Below are 15,265 nucleotides of genomic sequence, written 5' to 3'. Positions count from 1 at the left end.
TTTGCTTAAGATGGCACTGTAGGACCTATTTCTGAATAAATATAAATAGGGCTACAAATACGTCTAAAGTCTTCTTGCATTTACCATCCAACCCTATGCTATTTATTTATTTATTTATTTATATTTTTATACTGCCCTTCCCTAAGGCTCTAGGCAGTTTACAGAAAACATTTTGGAACATTTACATGGAACAGTATCAGCATCAATATAACAATATAACAACAATAACATACCAACTAGAACAGTATTTCAACAACAATAACTTTGACATTCCCTTGGTAGGTTCGACCTCTCAGTCCGGGGGGGGGGGGACCTGTAGATGTTTTGGGTTGGTTGGCCTCAAGCAAATGCCTGGTGGACGAGCTCCTTTCTGTAGGCCCTGCGGAATTGTGGATGTTCCGGCAGGGTCCTGATCTCTTTGGGGAGCTCATTCCACCAGGTGGGGGCCAGGACTGAAAAGGCCCTGGCCCTTGTTGAGGTCCGACGTGCCTCTTTAGGGAACTAATGATTTCATTGGAACTTATGATAAGTGTTACATCTATATAGCCTAATCCTAAATATGTTTACATAGTGTAAGCTCCACTGTGTATAGCAGGACTTACTCCCAAGTAAGGATGCAGCCTTAATTTCACAGAGACCATTTTCGCACTGGGTACTTCGCTGCTTTGGCTCCCATGTGAGAGCACAAATCCAGGGCAGACAAGGAGCACCGGGCCAAATGTTCTCCCATGTGCAAGCAGAAAGAGCCAGGGCAACCCGCCCCAGCTCAAACTCCTGCAGCCCAGCACGGAGCCTCTGGTGTAGAAATGGTTGGAGAACCCAATTTGGGTTAAATTGAAAATCCAAAGAAAAAGAAGGGAGCACACACTGGCAGTCAATGGTGTTTCATGACTTCACATTCTGTTTGGTATTTTTAATGGCATGTATTTCACTACCTCTGAGGTCACTATGTATGCAGAACAAGTTAGTGGAATATTTCAGGTTTCAAAATACTTGCCACTGAATTGATGAGAAGACAGGGTAGAGTGAACTGAAGAGGTTTTTTTAGGGGAGGGGAACCCCAAAGGACTAGAGCAGCACACCACAACTGGCTAAAGGTTCTGAAAGGAGCTACTATTTCCACCTAGCTAACGGCTCTGACCAAAACAGCACCCCAAAATCAACAGAAGAACTCCCTTGGTGCTTTGATTATATGAAAGGTCTAAAAACATTGTATGGTACTCAAATTTCAGCATGCAGTCATTTCATACATGCAGAGGAAAACAGATTTTAAAAGGCAGACAAGAACACATATTTGGGTAGTTAAATATTTAAATTTGACCAAATTCCCTGAGAGCAACAAAAGTCTCGACAGAATGACGAACGATACTACAGTCATGTTGGAACTTGCATCAGATTCCAAGTATACATAAATTGCAAAAAGAGAATTTGCCTCCCCATATATCACCAGTTAACAACATCTCTGAGTACACTCCAGTGAAGTTTTCATGGCCTTACAAAGGACAATGACTCTAGATTATTTTGGCCTTCATCCTGCAGAGTATTCAATCCCTTGCATGAGAAGGCCATTCATGCTGGACAAATTGATCAGGTCTATCTGAGATCAACATTTCAAAAAAGCTCTTCCTTTCACAACTAACAAAACCCATTACAATATTTTGCCTCCAAGACCAAAAAAAAGGTTAAGAAAACAGATACACTTATACAATCAAGGGCGGTATGTTATATGTTATTGGTCACCCCAACCAGCTGTCATGTCCAAAATACTAAAGAAAAATTAACAAACCATTTCACGTGAGTTAAAAGTTATCATGTGCACTAAACAAACATTACTCTGTGCCCAGATAATCAGATTCTCGAATCTTTCCTTAAACTTGGTCCAATGATTCTTTAATAAATGGTTGGTTACATTATTTATAGATCTCATAAGGGATAAAACAAAATTACATCAAACAAATTTAAGATGAATATTGAGAATAATGTTTTAGTTCAGTCCACTAAACGTTATCATTGTTGTTAAATGCTAAAAAAAAGTACATATTTAGAGAGGCAGAAATAAATCTATTGTAAATCCCTCCACCCCACCCAACAAGCATAGTATATTGTTTATATAGATAATGATTGCTCACAGAACTAGTTTCTGTATTCTCTTAGAAATTAAACACAACGAAGCCACAATTTTAAGAGGCAAGTGATATATGGTCTATAAGGCACAACAATTCAAATGTCTGAAACAAGTTAATTTTGCCATGACAACTCAAGCCTATACAACTAACAGATAGTTTGTAATTATATTCATTTTAACCTTTCTGTGCCTGTAAAACAATACACAGAATGTAATATCACTGTGCAACTAGTGCTTAGAATCTTTTACTAATTATATTTTTTCGAAAAGAGTATTTGGCAATAAATCCTAGAAGGTTTTGGAACAATGAAACCTTAAACCCAGGCATAATCCTATAACTGAAATTAAACACAAAGTGGGGAGGGGAGTTAACCTTGAAGAATGTTTTCCAGTGCATATATACTCATGCCAAGAAGCTGAAACATGAAAGAAACTATACTGGAAAGTAACTCCTGATAATTTACATGAGACCACACATTATTAAAAGGGCAAAATAAAAAGTACAAGCCTTCTGAGCACAACTCAGAGTGAGTTCATGCATATTAAAATGTGCTAGTTGCTCATGAGTGAGGAGAGGAGGGGACTTAAATGAGATCAATGTTATTTAAGCACTTACAGCCAGAGACTGCAACCTATTAGTTGAACAGAACAGACCTGAATAAGGCTCTTTAAAAATGAAAATCAAATCTGCACATTCAGCTGTACTGGAATGGGTTATTGGAATAACCTGCATGAAGAAGAGCTGGTTTTTTTATCTCACCTTTCTCTATCCTAAGGCGTCTCAAAAAGACTTACAATCACCTTCTCCTCTCCACAACTGTCACCTTGTGAGTTAGGTGTGGCTGAGAGATTTCTGAAAGAACTGCAACTGGCCCAAAGTCACTCTGCAGGCTTCATTTGCAGGAGTGGGGAATCAAATCTGTCCCTCCAGATTAGAATCTGCCACTCTTAGCCCTGTACCGCACTGGGATATGTGGAGGGAATGGCAGGAAAAGACTTCATGGGACTAAAGGGCTTCTTGCAAACACTTTAAAGAAAGGGAAATAATAAATGTAAATAGTTGCCATGTGTAAATAACTTACCATCCAAGTGCCAACCAGGCACAGATTTATGCCAGTGCACTAAAACAGCAGTGCAGGGTGCTTGTTTGTATGTCTGTTACGTATTATGAGACTTCACGTATGTCCTTTTCTAACAAAGGACAGTTCTTGTTGCAACGAGAACAGCAACAACAAAAGAGTTTAGTGGCACATAAAAGACTAGTAGATTTATTATGGCATAAACTTCCATGGAATAGGGTTCATTTCATTAGGCACAAAATATTACTTTAAAAAAAAGCGACAAATATCAATCCCAAATACTTGAGTTCTCTGGGAGAGCTGCGAGAAGGGCTTTCAAGCACAGTCCACAAAGTGGCAGTTTGTTTTTGCCAGATGATGGATCCAGTGAGAGGAACAGAATGAACAGGTCTCCTCATAAATGCTAAGTGCTAGGGCAATTGGAATATCTAAGATACGATATAGCAAATAATTTGGGATTTACGCTTGCTCATTCACACTTGTCACACACTTGCTCCTGAACAAAAGATCCTTTTTCCAATGTTTATCTGAAGAGCAAACATATCAGTTGTGGGGTACTTGAACAGCCAAGCTGAAGTTAAGAACTCTTAAGCTCCATTAATTACTCTGGGAGTGATAAAGATTTAGCCTCTTCCACTGAATGCAATGGGAACATAGAACTGCTTAATTTTGGCTAGTTCGTATTCTATACCTTCACTATACAAACTATGGAGGCAATTATTATAGTAGCTGCAATATCAACCAGGACTTAAGACTGGGAACTCCCCCCCCCCCCTTCTGTTGGTTAAGGGCAAGTCTAAAAAAAATTACTCCTAGACACACCTTTAGAAAGCAGATATGGAAACTAATGTTATAATTTTGTTCACAGAACTAAGATAGAACCATCCCAACAGAAGATCAAGCAGTATAATCTCTTGATCTTATGCAGAAGCTGTTTGAGCAAAAAGTTTTATGGAATGTACCAGACAATGTAAAAGGTCTCATTAGGTGTAACAAGTTCCAGGCTTTGTTGAAAGTTACAGACTTTTCAAGATAAACTTATGTACAATAGGTTTGTCCTGTAAAAAAGTTTATTCTGACAGGAAGCAATCTGAATTTGAACATATCCTCTTTTTTTCCTCTAGTGTGAAGTATTTCCAATTACCGTATTTAAACTTTGGGGAAATGAAGCTGAAAAGTGAAAGGTTTCACATACTAATACAGTACTTAAATAAGTGAGTTATTAAGTCAATTAAGCAACACCAGAGAGATTAATAAATAAAGGGAAGCATTCATGTTGATTCAGTAGCCCTTCTTAAAATGGTTTACCCTTTAGGGTCCATGTAAGTCAATGAAACAGTGGTGCAGACTTTTCTTCTTTTTCCCCTCAGCCCCTTGCTTCTCTTCTGAGCACTTACTGAAAGCACACACGTGGCTCGCTAAAAAAGGAATAGACACAGGTGGCATGTTGGTCTGAAGCAACAGAACAGTTTGAGTCCAGTGGCACCTTTAAGATGAGTCATTGTGACTGAGGAAGCATGTGTGCACATGAAAGCTTACACCTGGAATAAAACTTTGTTGGTCTTAAAGGTGCCACTGGACTCAAACTAAAAAAAAGGGAATAACCTTCCTTCTGGTTATTATAATGGAAATATTATGTGAGGTTTTAACAGAAACATAATCAAGGGTTAATGTTCTTTTTCAGAGAAAGGGTTAAATGGGGCCAAAAAAAGTCTCAGGAACAAGAGCCCATTCTCACATTATATATGCAGCACAGGCAGGGCTATACATTTGCTCCTTCCTGTAATTTGAGAACCTCACACAAGAGAAGCCCACACTATGACTCTTTCCCTTACCACTGCTAGGCAACTGGCATGGGAGAAGTTGTAAAAGAGATTCCTCCCCTTACCTAAACATCACAACAAGAATCCGCACTGTACAGCTCTTACTAATGCATGTGACGTTTTTCCCTAGTAAAGAAATCCCTCCACGCAAAAAACTAGAATACTGTAATCTTTTCCCATTACATCTTAGCTTTTCTAGGGAAAGGAACTTTACTGCAGAGAGGAATATTTGAATATGTTAATTCCCCACTACCACCATCCTGCAGGCACACACAACCTGAAGCAGCAATTGTCCCTGGGGGCTTTTGTGCTTCTTAATATGCAGTTCAGTCTTTAAAAAGTGAGGGAATAATCCATTCCACCCAGAGGCAATCACTTTTAAACATCACTGGTTTAGTGTGACAAATTAGGAGAGTAATCTTAAGCAGGTTTACTGAGTTTCAGACTCAAGTCTAATGTACTTACCATTCTCAGGAAGCCAGTGGATAACTTCCATTTAGGTCCACATGGAGGGAAATGTGCTTAAACTGAAAGGTACTACAAATTAGGGAGACATTCCTTTGTAACTCCTTTCTTCTAACAATCCTAATATTGGTCAGCATTCACATTTTTCCTGACTCCCCCCCCCCCCGCATTTACATGTTAATATTTTGCATGAAAGCTTCCTAACAGCCTAATCTTGTAAAAAACCGTGTGTTGCAAATTACATGCCATGAAAGGACAGTACTGAATAGCAAGTGTAAGTAACAGATTTCAAAGTGCTTCGCAAGCTATTACTGAAGTAACATGCACCAGCCTAAAAAGTTTTCTTCAGCTTTTTCAGGAAGAATATATAACCAGTTTGTTCTGCTGCTTCAGACCAGTACAGCTACCCATTTCATTCTACATTTGGGTTAGGATGCTGCCTTTCTTATAGCAGATCTCCTGCATTTGCCTTATGGAAATTCAACAGAGAATCTCCTGTTTAGGAGATTTAAGGAGGGGCTGTCAGGCAAGTAGTAAAGCTAAGAGCCTGCAGTCCACTACAAGTCCTCTCGCAAGACCCAGTCCGAGGGAAGAGGGGGCCCTCTGAAGCCATTACCTGTCAGCAAAATTCTTTGGTCGGAAGGGGCTCCTAGAGTTTTGTTGAAGGGTCCCCTCATGTGGGCGGGAGAAGGCACCGTCGTCGACCCCTCGTCCCTGCCCAGAAGTAGCGTCCGGGTCCCGCTGGCCTTAGAGGACGAAGGGGAGGGAGGCCCGGCTGCGCTGCCTCGGCCTTTTATGCCGAGCGAGAGCAGGCGGCCTTTGTACATCCACTTCTGGAGCTTCCGCACGGTCACCGCAGGCGGCTTGAAGGGGCCCTCGGCGGTATCTGCCAAGGGGTGCTGCTGGCCGCTGTGGCCGGCGGCGGCAGCTGCCGGGTCCTCCACGGCGCCTCCCAGGGGCACAGCTTCGGCCAAGGCCGCGTCCGGCTCGAGAGCACCCTTCGCGAGCAGCAGCTGGCCCTCGCCGTCCTCCGCCGCCGATGGCAGTGCCCCGCAAGCACTTCGGCCGCCCCGGCAGCTGTGGTCGCCCGGGCGCTGGGCAGCAGCTGCCGGGGAGGCCGCTTCCCGCCTCGTGCCAGGCTCCTGCGGCAGGTGGCCCTGGGGCGCCATGGGCTCTCGGAGCAGGGCGCGGAGCGCGCTGTCGCTGCGGCACCTGGGCAAGGGCGGAGGCTTAGCCGAAGGGACGGCCGCGAGAAGACTCTCCAGACTCTTGCTGATGCCCTGACGCCAGGCGGGGCCCTTGGCCGAGCCTGGGCAGCCGGGACCGACGACCCCTTGCAGCCGAGAGCGGCCGTCCCTGTGAGCAACGTCGCCAGGCTCCACAGCCCTGGCGGGAGAGCGGCCGGCCGGCTGAGGCGAGCGGGGCTCGACGGCGGGGCTGGCCGGGGGCAGGTCGTGCATGGCGTGGATGAGGAGGTAGTAGGCCTCCTGCAGCTGGCTGCGCAGCCTGCCCGTGCTCTCCCGCGCTCTGGCCCTGTGGCTGCTGCCGCCCTCGCCGCCCTCCTTGTTCCCCCGCGGCTCTGCCTGCGCTCCACACGCTCCTTGGCAGCCCCAGCCAGGTAGGCGCTGGTTGTCGTAGTAGTCCTCCTCCTCGCTGCCGCCGCCGCCGCCGGCCCTCTCGGCGGGAGAGCCAGAGTCCGCGCCGCCCGGGAAAACGGAGGCGGAGAAGCAGAGCTCGGCCGGAGGAGGCAGGGGCGCGCGGAGCCCCGGGGGGCTGGGCGGCGGCAGCGTCGTCCCTTCTCGAGGGACTGCCGTGGGGCTAGGGCAGGCGACCGGGGCTGCTAGCAAGCCTTCCCCAGACGGCGCCACATCTCCCCGCCGGGACCAGCCAGCCGACTCCGACAGCCTCGGCTCTTCCAAGGGCGACACGAGGACCCGGTAACAGCCCGCCCGGCTCCCGAGAAGAACGCCCGGTGCTCCTCTCGCGTCGTGCCCAGGAGCCCGCGGGCTCGGCTGGCCTTTGCACCGAAGTGCGCCGTCGCCCCGGCCGTCCGTGTGCCCGGCGGCTTCCCCTGCGCCGGTTGCCCCTCGCTGCGATCGTCTGCCCCGCAGCTTGGAAAGGGTCCTGCGCAGAGGGTCAGCCATGCCTGGTTGTCTCCTCGCGCGCGTCAGTCACTTGCTGCCCTCGAGCAGACGGCGCTCTGGTGGGGGGCCTCCGGAGGAAGGCGGCGGCACCAGCAGCCCGAAACGCGGCTGGCAAGAGCGCTCCATGGTCGGGCCGCCCAGACTGCGCTCGTCGTTCTTCTCTCCTTCTGCGGCGGCGGCTGCAGCTCACATACTTGGCATAGCTGAGCGGGGTGAGAGGGCGCCCTGCAATGCGCATGTCTCGCTGCCAGCAGCTGGGCTGAGCGCTCTCACCGGAGCGCACACGACGGCGCTGCCTCCTCCTCCTCCTCCTCCTCCTCCCCGTTCCAGCCCTCGGGCTGCACAGGCCGGGATAGGACGTCGGCGAACACGGGAGAGGCGAGATGGAAGCCCCCGCCCCTCCCTCGGCAAAGCACGCGCAGGGGCGGGCCGCGAGATCCCTGTGCCTGCGCTTCTCTCCCCGCCCCGTTCGGCCTGGGAGAATTAACCCTTCAGCCGGCCGCATGAAGCAGCGCAGCGTGAGGGAGGTCGGCCGCTTTTCTTCTGGGCCTTGGGGAGTTGCCTGGTGGGAAGCGATTTAACGGTGAAGGACCCAACACTAGCTTATCTCAATGGAAACCAAAGTCCAGCAGCCTGAATGTTTGCCTCTCATGCTACAGGGAAAAGGTGGCCATTCTGCACAGATCTGAGAAGGACCCACCTCCACCCACTTTCTGCAGACCAGATTATTAAATCCATGTCACAGTTTTCCATCTGTAAGGTGGGAATCAATGGACCTAGTTACAGAATGAACACACTGCCAAAATAAATGCTATTCAAGACAGGGAACTTTATAAAACGAGTGAAGGAAAGTTCATATATTTCACAAGCACTGAAAACAGGTCACCAGAATCATAAATAACATGGAAAGTCAATATATTTATTAGTATTAAAATATATAGGCAGCTCTGCATGTGAAAGCTTATACTTATGGGGTGTGCAGCACTGTCTTTGCAGCCCATCTGATTACTTAAGACAGACTGGTCAGTGTGCTCCTGGTGACAGAGAAAACAATGCCACACTAACATGATAGCAGAATGAAATAGTGTGATGCACTACACTTTTAGGAAGCTCAGACATGCTGCACAAAGATCAATTCAGGTGGGTAGTTGTGTTGATCTGTAATTTTAAGGGTTTTTTTATTTTAAAAAAACATGGAAAAGGCATCATTACCTGCAATCCAACATGATATAGCCCAGTTGTCCTCGGGATACTACCTTCTTGCCGCATGTGTCATAAGTGTGGCATCTCCTTACTACAGAAAAGACAAAAGCTTGATTTCTCAGGCTCACACAGAAACTAAAGTGAAAATGTATTCGATTGAGTAGAACTTAGGAACTCCACTTTGGCTTAGAAGTGCCATCCCCGGTAGCTCTAGAGACCGCAGTTTAGTCATAAAAAGGCTCCTGTTCTGCTAGGGAAACACCTGTGGCATTCCCAAGAAGGGACAGTTGGACAAAATAGGCATTCTTTGGTAATGGCAGCTGCTTGAGGCTGCGCTGCCAGTTCCTTCTGGCATCTGTCAGCAGTCGGAGCTTTCCAGGCCAGCTGTTGCTTCCTGAGCATTACAAGGTTAGGTAAGGACACTGCAGTGTTACACATGGTCCCGAGGGGTTAGGACTCCCTGCAAAAGGAACTTGCTCAATGAGGTCAAAGGTCACTCTGCAATTTGCCCTGTAATGCAGAAGTAAAGGAATTAGAGATCCCCTCTGAGGAAGCTGCAAAAACCCTGCAATAAAGCAGCTGCTTTAGTAATCATAGGGGTTATAGAATACAATTAATTGTGGGGATTTTTCACCTGTTTCTCACTTGAAAAGTTCTGAGGAGCAAAGAGCTGACATTACTGAGAGCTGAACAAAGTTTGAGTTCAATGGCACCTTTAAGACCAACAAATTTTAATTCTGGGTATAAGCTTCCATATGTACGTCTACACTTCATCAAAAGTAACAAGCACAGTTTCCAAGGATGGACATATTGACTGGTATTCTTATAGTTCTTGAAATTGTTCTTTTCTGTCCAGTGCTGCTAAAGCAAGATGAGAGCTTTTAAACAATGTGATATATTTTAAAACCAGTTCAAATAAATCCTTCAATACAAACATGTAAGGAGTAGAATCCCCCAAATATATCTGTCCATGCCCAGTATTGATTCCTCAACTAATGTTTTAGTAAAATAATGCCAAAGGAGATGGCAGAGTTGCTAGGCATATATTTTCCTTGTTTGCTTTTGTGCGAGGATAGGAAGGCTGAAGACAAACAAGAGCAACAGCTGGCCTTGTAGAACAGTAAATGTGCAGTGGATTTGGTCACAGGGTGTTGGGTGTGTGTGTGTGTGTGTGTGTGTGTGTGTGGCTTTTTGTTGTTGTGTTTTGTTTTGTTGGAGGAAGAGCCTTTTGAACAAGTTTCATGAGCTGGTCTTAGAAACTCTGACTGTTCTTCCACTGACATAACCTCAGGCGTTCATTGACTGAAGAAGGTTGAAACAGGGACACCAGATGTCCCTTGTTTAAAATGAGGAGCCTTTAAGTCAGGATTATTACAATCCCAAAGACAGAGTGAAAACTCTTTAATGGCTGACTACATTCTAAACCCACAAGAGTCCCTATGGTTTATTATCCACTGGTGGAAACTTAATGCAAAATGTCAGCTATAGGGTTGACAGCATCACTGCATTACAATCTTTCATTAACAGGCTCAGTTTTGAGATGGAGGAGTCACTCACTATAAAGGGGTGTCACCATCCCGCTCATCCCCCATATTCACAGGGCAGAATTATCCTTTAAATGTGACAGCACTGCAAATTAAAAGCACTTAGGGTTTGTTTGGTTCAGTTTGCAATTTTTTTTAAAATATAGTAATTCATTACTTTACCATAGTGGAAATGAGGACCATTCACCCTTTCTCATATTAATATGGAGAACAGAAGAGTTTATGGTTGCTTAAAGTGGTCATCCTGATCAACCCTCTTTGAGAAGTATTGTAGTAGAATAGGTAGAATAGAGGTTTATAATCTACCTATACGGCAAAGCTAGTCGAAAACCAACACGGTTATAGTGTCTATCATGTTACCTGTAACACATTTTAGTTCTCAAAACCTGCAGAAAAGGGGGGTAGATCTGGACTGTACCACTGCACACTGCTAATAATTTTCTGCACACAGAAAACTAGATTTCATGGAGAAGAATGCTAACCCTTTCCCTCAATATGCAGCTTTCCATGGGTAAAAATATGAAATACTTGTTCCTCCCATCTGCTTTCTCAACTTTGCTGCCTCATCTGTTCTTCATGAAAGCCTAGGCCAGGGGTAGTCAAACTGCGGCCTTCCAGATGTCCATGGACTACAATTCCCATGAGCCCCTGCCAGCGACTGCTGGCGGGGGCTCATGGGAATTTTAGTCCATGGATATCTGGAGGGCCGCAGTTTGACTACCCCTGGCCTAAGCATTCAGCAGGAAAGTAGTGGGCATTTTATAAAATAAACTTCTAACATATGACAATCTCAAACAATTCCTCACCCACAACAATGCAACATCTAAATTGAACAGGGGCACCGGTACTAGAGCTTGCAACCAACTTTGCTGCCACATACATTCCAATAACAGAATTACTGGACCTAACAACATCACCTACACCATCAAAGGTTTATCACTTGCTCATCTTCTAACACTGTATTTGCTATTAAATGTCAACAATGCCTCTCTGTTCTCTACATAGGGCAAACAAGTCAAACCATCTGCCAAAGAATTAATGGATCTGACATCAAAAATCGCAAGACTGAAAAACTTAAATCATCCAGGGGAACACTTCAATCTTCCAGGACAGTCAATAAGGGACCACAAAGTAGCTGTTTTATTGCAAAGGAACTTCAAGAACAGACAACTGAACTCAAAAGGACTGACTAGCTGTTTTAGCAAAGAAATATCATCATATGGCATAATTTGGATACTATGACACAGTTCACTAATTTGCCTTTTCTATATATCTGTACTCTCATGATCCTTGTTCCATTTTGTCTGAGGAACTGTGCATGCAGACAAAATCTCATGCCATGAACAAATCTTTGTTAGTTTTAAAGGTGCTATTGGACTCAAATTTTGTTGTGCTACTTCAGACCAACATGGCTACCCACTTGATTCTAAAACATGATTTGTGCATGTATTAAGAATCTTCCCAACTAGACAAGAAAAACATTATTCCAGTATTTCAGATGCTCTAATTATTATTTTGTTACTGCATCCATATTTCTTTTCTTTTTTTAGAGTTGGTTCTTACATGTCACTTTTTCTCTACTTGAAGGAGTCTCAAAGCGATTGTGCGCTTTGGCTTCCAAAGCGGCCGTTCACTCCCGACTCAGCCAGCCCTGTGCCATGGGAGGACGGGAGGCGCAGGAGCCAGTGGGCGCACACATGCAGGTGCGAAGCTCTGTGCCTGCATGTGTGCACCTGTCGGCGCACCAACGCCCATGCCTCCCCTCCTCCCTGCAGCGTGGTGCTGGCTGCATCAGGAGCGAACGGCCGCTTCGGGCGCGAAGCACCCAACCCTACTTACAATCTCCTTCCCTTTCCTCTCCCCACAACAGACACCCTGTTAGGTAGGTGAGTCTGAGAGAGCCCTGATATTACTGCTTTATCAGAATAGCTTTATCAGTGCTATGGCGAGCCCAAGGCCACCCAGCTGGCTGCATGTGGGGGAGCGTAGAATTACTCCCAGCTTGCAAGATTAGAAGTCTGCATTCCTAACCACTACACCAATTTTGAAATTTCCAAACTATTTTTCACAGCCCGAAAGACTATTTGTCTTTTTCTGAGATAAGTAATACTTTCAGCCTCCCTTCCACACAATAAAACACCTGAATACAAACACTGATACACCCCTTTGGTGTGAGGTGGGTTTTAGACCTGAACAGGAGAACCAGGAAAATATAGTAATATTTATGAAGAAAGGTTGGGGGAGCTTGGTCTGTTTAGCCTAGAGAGGAGACGACTGAGAGGGGATCTGATAACCATTTTCAAGTATTTAAAAGGGTACCATAAGGAGGATGGAGCAGAATTGTTCTCTCTTGCCCCAGAAGGACAGACCAGAATGAATGGGATGAAATTAATTCAAAAGAAATTCCATCTAAACATCTGGAAGAATTTCCTGACAGAGCGGTTTCTCAGTGGAACAGGCTTCCTCGGGAGGTGATGGGTTCTCCATCTTTAACAGAGGCTAGATAGCCATCTGATGGAGAGGCTGATTCTCTGAAGGCAAAGGGGTGGCAGGTTACAGTAGATAAGCCATAGGGATGTGAGTGTCCTGCATAGTGCAGCGGGTTGGACTAGATGACCCATGAGATCCCTTCCAACTCTATGATTCTATGATTATCTAAAGCAACCTTTCTCAACATTTTTACTGTTGAGAACCCCCTGAAACATTCTTCAGGCTTTGAGAAGCCCCAGAAGTGGCATGATGGTGCAAAATATGGTTGGGAAGCATAGCTGTGTACACACCTACCCCGGGCTCTTCCCCTTCTCACCCCCTCCAGGCCCATCATTGGCCATTTGGGTGTGCGGGAGGGGCAGATCAACATAACCATATGTGACCATATCACCCAATAAATAACAAATTAAAAAATCCATGTAATAAATTAACTTCCACGCATTCATGAAACCCTTCCAGGGCCATCAAGAAACCCCAGGGTTTCACAAAACCCTAGTTGAGAAAGCCTGATCTAAAGCAGCGGTCCGCAAGCTTTCGGCCGCCGCGGACCACAGCGGCGGAGTGGGGGGAGAGGGCAGCCCGGGGGCCCGTGCACGCACGGCAGCCCCAGCGCAAACGTGCGTGCACAGCAGTCCACACATGCGCGTTTGCGCTGCCGCCATGCCGCGGCTACCCCTCCCGGCCCCTCCGGGCTGCCAGCAAATCGGCCGCTAAAGCTAAAGCGGCCGATTAGCTTGTGGCTCGGCAAGCTTCTCTTCCCTCCCCTCCCGAAACAAGAAGCTTGCCGGGCCGCAAGCTAATCAGCCACTTTGGTGGCCGATTTGCTCGCGGCCTGGCGAGCTTCTAGCTTCGGGGGGGACGGAAGAAGGAGCCGCGGCCCGGCACCAAGGCCTTCGCGGCACGACACCGGGCCGCTGTCCGCGGGTTGAGGACCACTGATCTAAAGCATACCTTTGCAAATATGCTGAAGAACAAAAGGGTAATGGCATCGTTATCACCTATTCACAAGGTGCATCTAGTTTTCACAATGCACAAGTGGTCAACAGAAGTTTAAACTTCCTTTTATTCAAGTTATATATTATGGATGTACTAGAAGGAAAACAGACATTCCTGCTAACATTCTCGCATTATATACGTTTGTTGTGATTATTATAGTTTTCTACAGTGCTATTGTTGCTTATGGTAATAAACATAATTACATTTATTGCGCAAGGAGTCCCCAGAAATTTAGAATGTAGACTTTGCAAGGACACAAACCCCTCCCCCAGGTGGGGGACATAACAGACTAGAGGGAAGGGCTGGTACAGCCCAACAGAACAAAGGATGAATATACTCTAGATCAGTGGTCCCCAACCTGCGGGCCGCGGCCCGCCGCCGGGCCGCGAAGGCCATGGCGCCGGGCCGCGGCTCCCTCTCCCCGCCCCCCCCCGCAGTAAAAAACTTCCCAGGCCGCAAGCCTGCAGCCCGGGAAGCTTCTTACTGCAGGAGGGCGGGGAGAGGGAATCAGGGCCGGGCTGCGCCCGCGCGGCCCCATCCGCGGGTGCGGCCCGCGGGCGCGGCCCAATCTGCGGGCGCAGCCCAAAGCGTGGGCGTTGCCCGCGCGGGCACGGTCCCCGCGGGTGCAGCCCGATGCCCTGCCGGTCCCCAGCCTAATAAAGGTTGGGGACCACTGCTTTAGATCAGTGTAATCTACAAACTTACTTGGGAATGTGTCTTATTTGATTCAGTTGTGCATATATTTCTAATAAATTTGCACAAGAATGAGTGGCAAATACTTTTACTAGGACCAACTGATATTCACAGTGACACTGAAACTTTCAAGCTGCCTACTTAGGACATAGTAAGATTAGAGCTGGCATTATAGGAATGAGGTTATCTAACTGAAGCCATATCAACATGAATATTTCTAACTAGGTAATGATGGTCACCTTTGGCAGCTTGGTGTCAGATTGCCCCCTATGGGATGAGAAAAAGACTACATGCTGAGCCCAAATGTTTTTCAATGGAACAGCAAAATTACAAAAATATGTAGAAAATATGCAGGAACGTAACTTTAGCCGAGAGTCATTCTTCTAAGTGTATGCTTTCACACTGAATCTGTTCTTCTATTATCTTTTTCTTTGGTGGTTTGTCTTTGTGTGTAGAGATGGTTGGGGCTCCGTTCGAGTACGACTGTCAAATATAAGAATGAAAATCTGAATTTACTTAGAAAGAAAATCAGCATGAGGTACTGGAGAAAAGTTGCCCTTATATTCATTTGGCAACACTGTTGTTCTAAAGCACAGACACATACAGATGTTTACATCTGCTTTGGATTTGAATCCTTTAAAAACCCCGACATTTTCTAATGTTCAAATGCACTTCTTGTTTACTTCACACATTCCAGGCATGA

The 15,265-nt window shown here is 46.2% G+C and overlaps 1 protein-coding gene across 1 annotated transcript in view; it reads right to left on the bottom strand.

The window, feature by feature from the left end:
• The window catches only part of SYDE2 (synapse defective Rho GTPase homolog 2), a 56,994-nt gene extending 49,055 nt beyond the window's left edge, over positions 1-7,939 (bottom strand). The window contains exon 1 of the mRNA XM_077333139.1: positions 6,109-7,939. Within this exon, the coding sequence (XP_077189254.1) occupies positions 6,109-7,636 (1,528 nt within the window). The 5' untranslated portion in view covers positions 7,637-7,939. The remainder of the gene's footprint in view (positions 1-6,108) is intronic.
• Between the last annotated feature and the right edge of the window lie 7,326 nt (positions 7,940-15,265).

This window comes from Paroedura picta, chromosome 4 (assembly GCF_049243985.1).
Source record: "Paroedura picta isolate Pp20150507F chromosome 4, Ppicta_v3.0, whole genome shotgun sequence".
Classification (NCBI taxonomy): domain Eukaryota; kingdom Metazoa; phylum Chordata; class Lepidosauria; order Squamata; family Gekkonidae; genus Paroedura; species Paroedura picta.
This window is presented reverse-complemented; position numbering and strand designations above follow the sequence as displayed.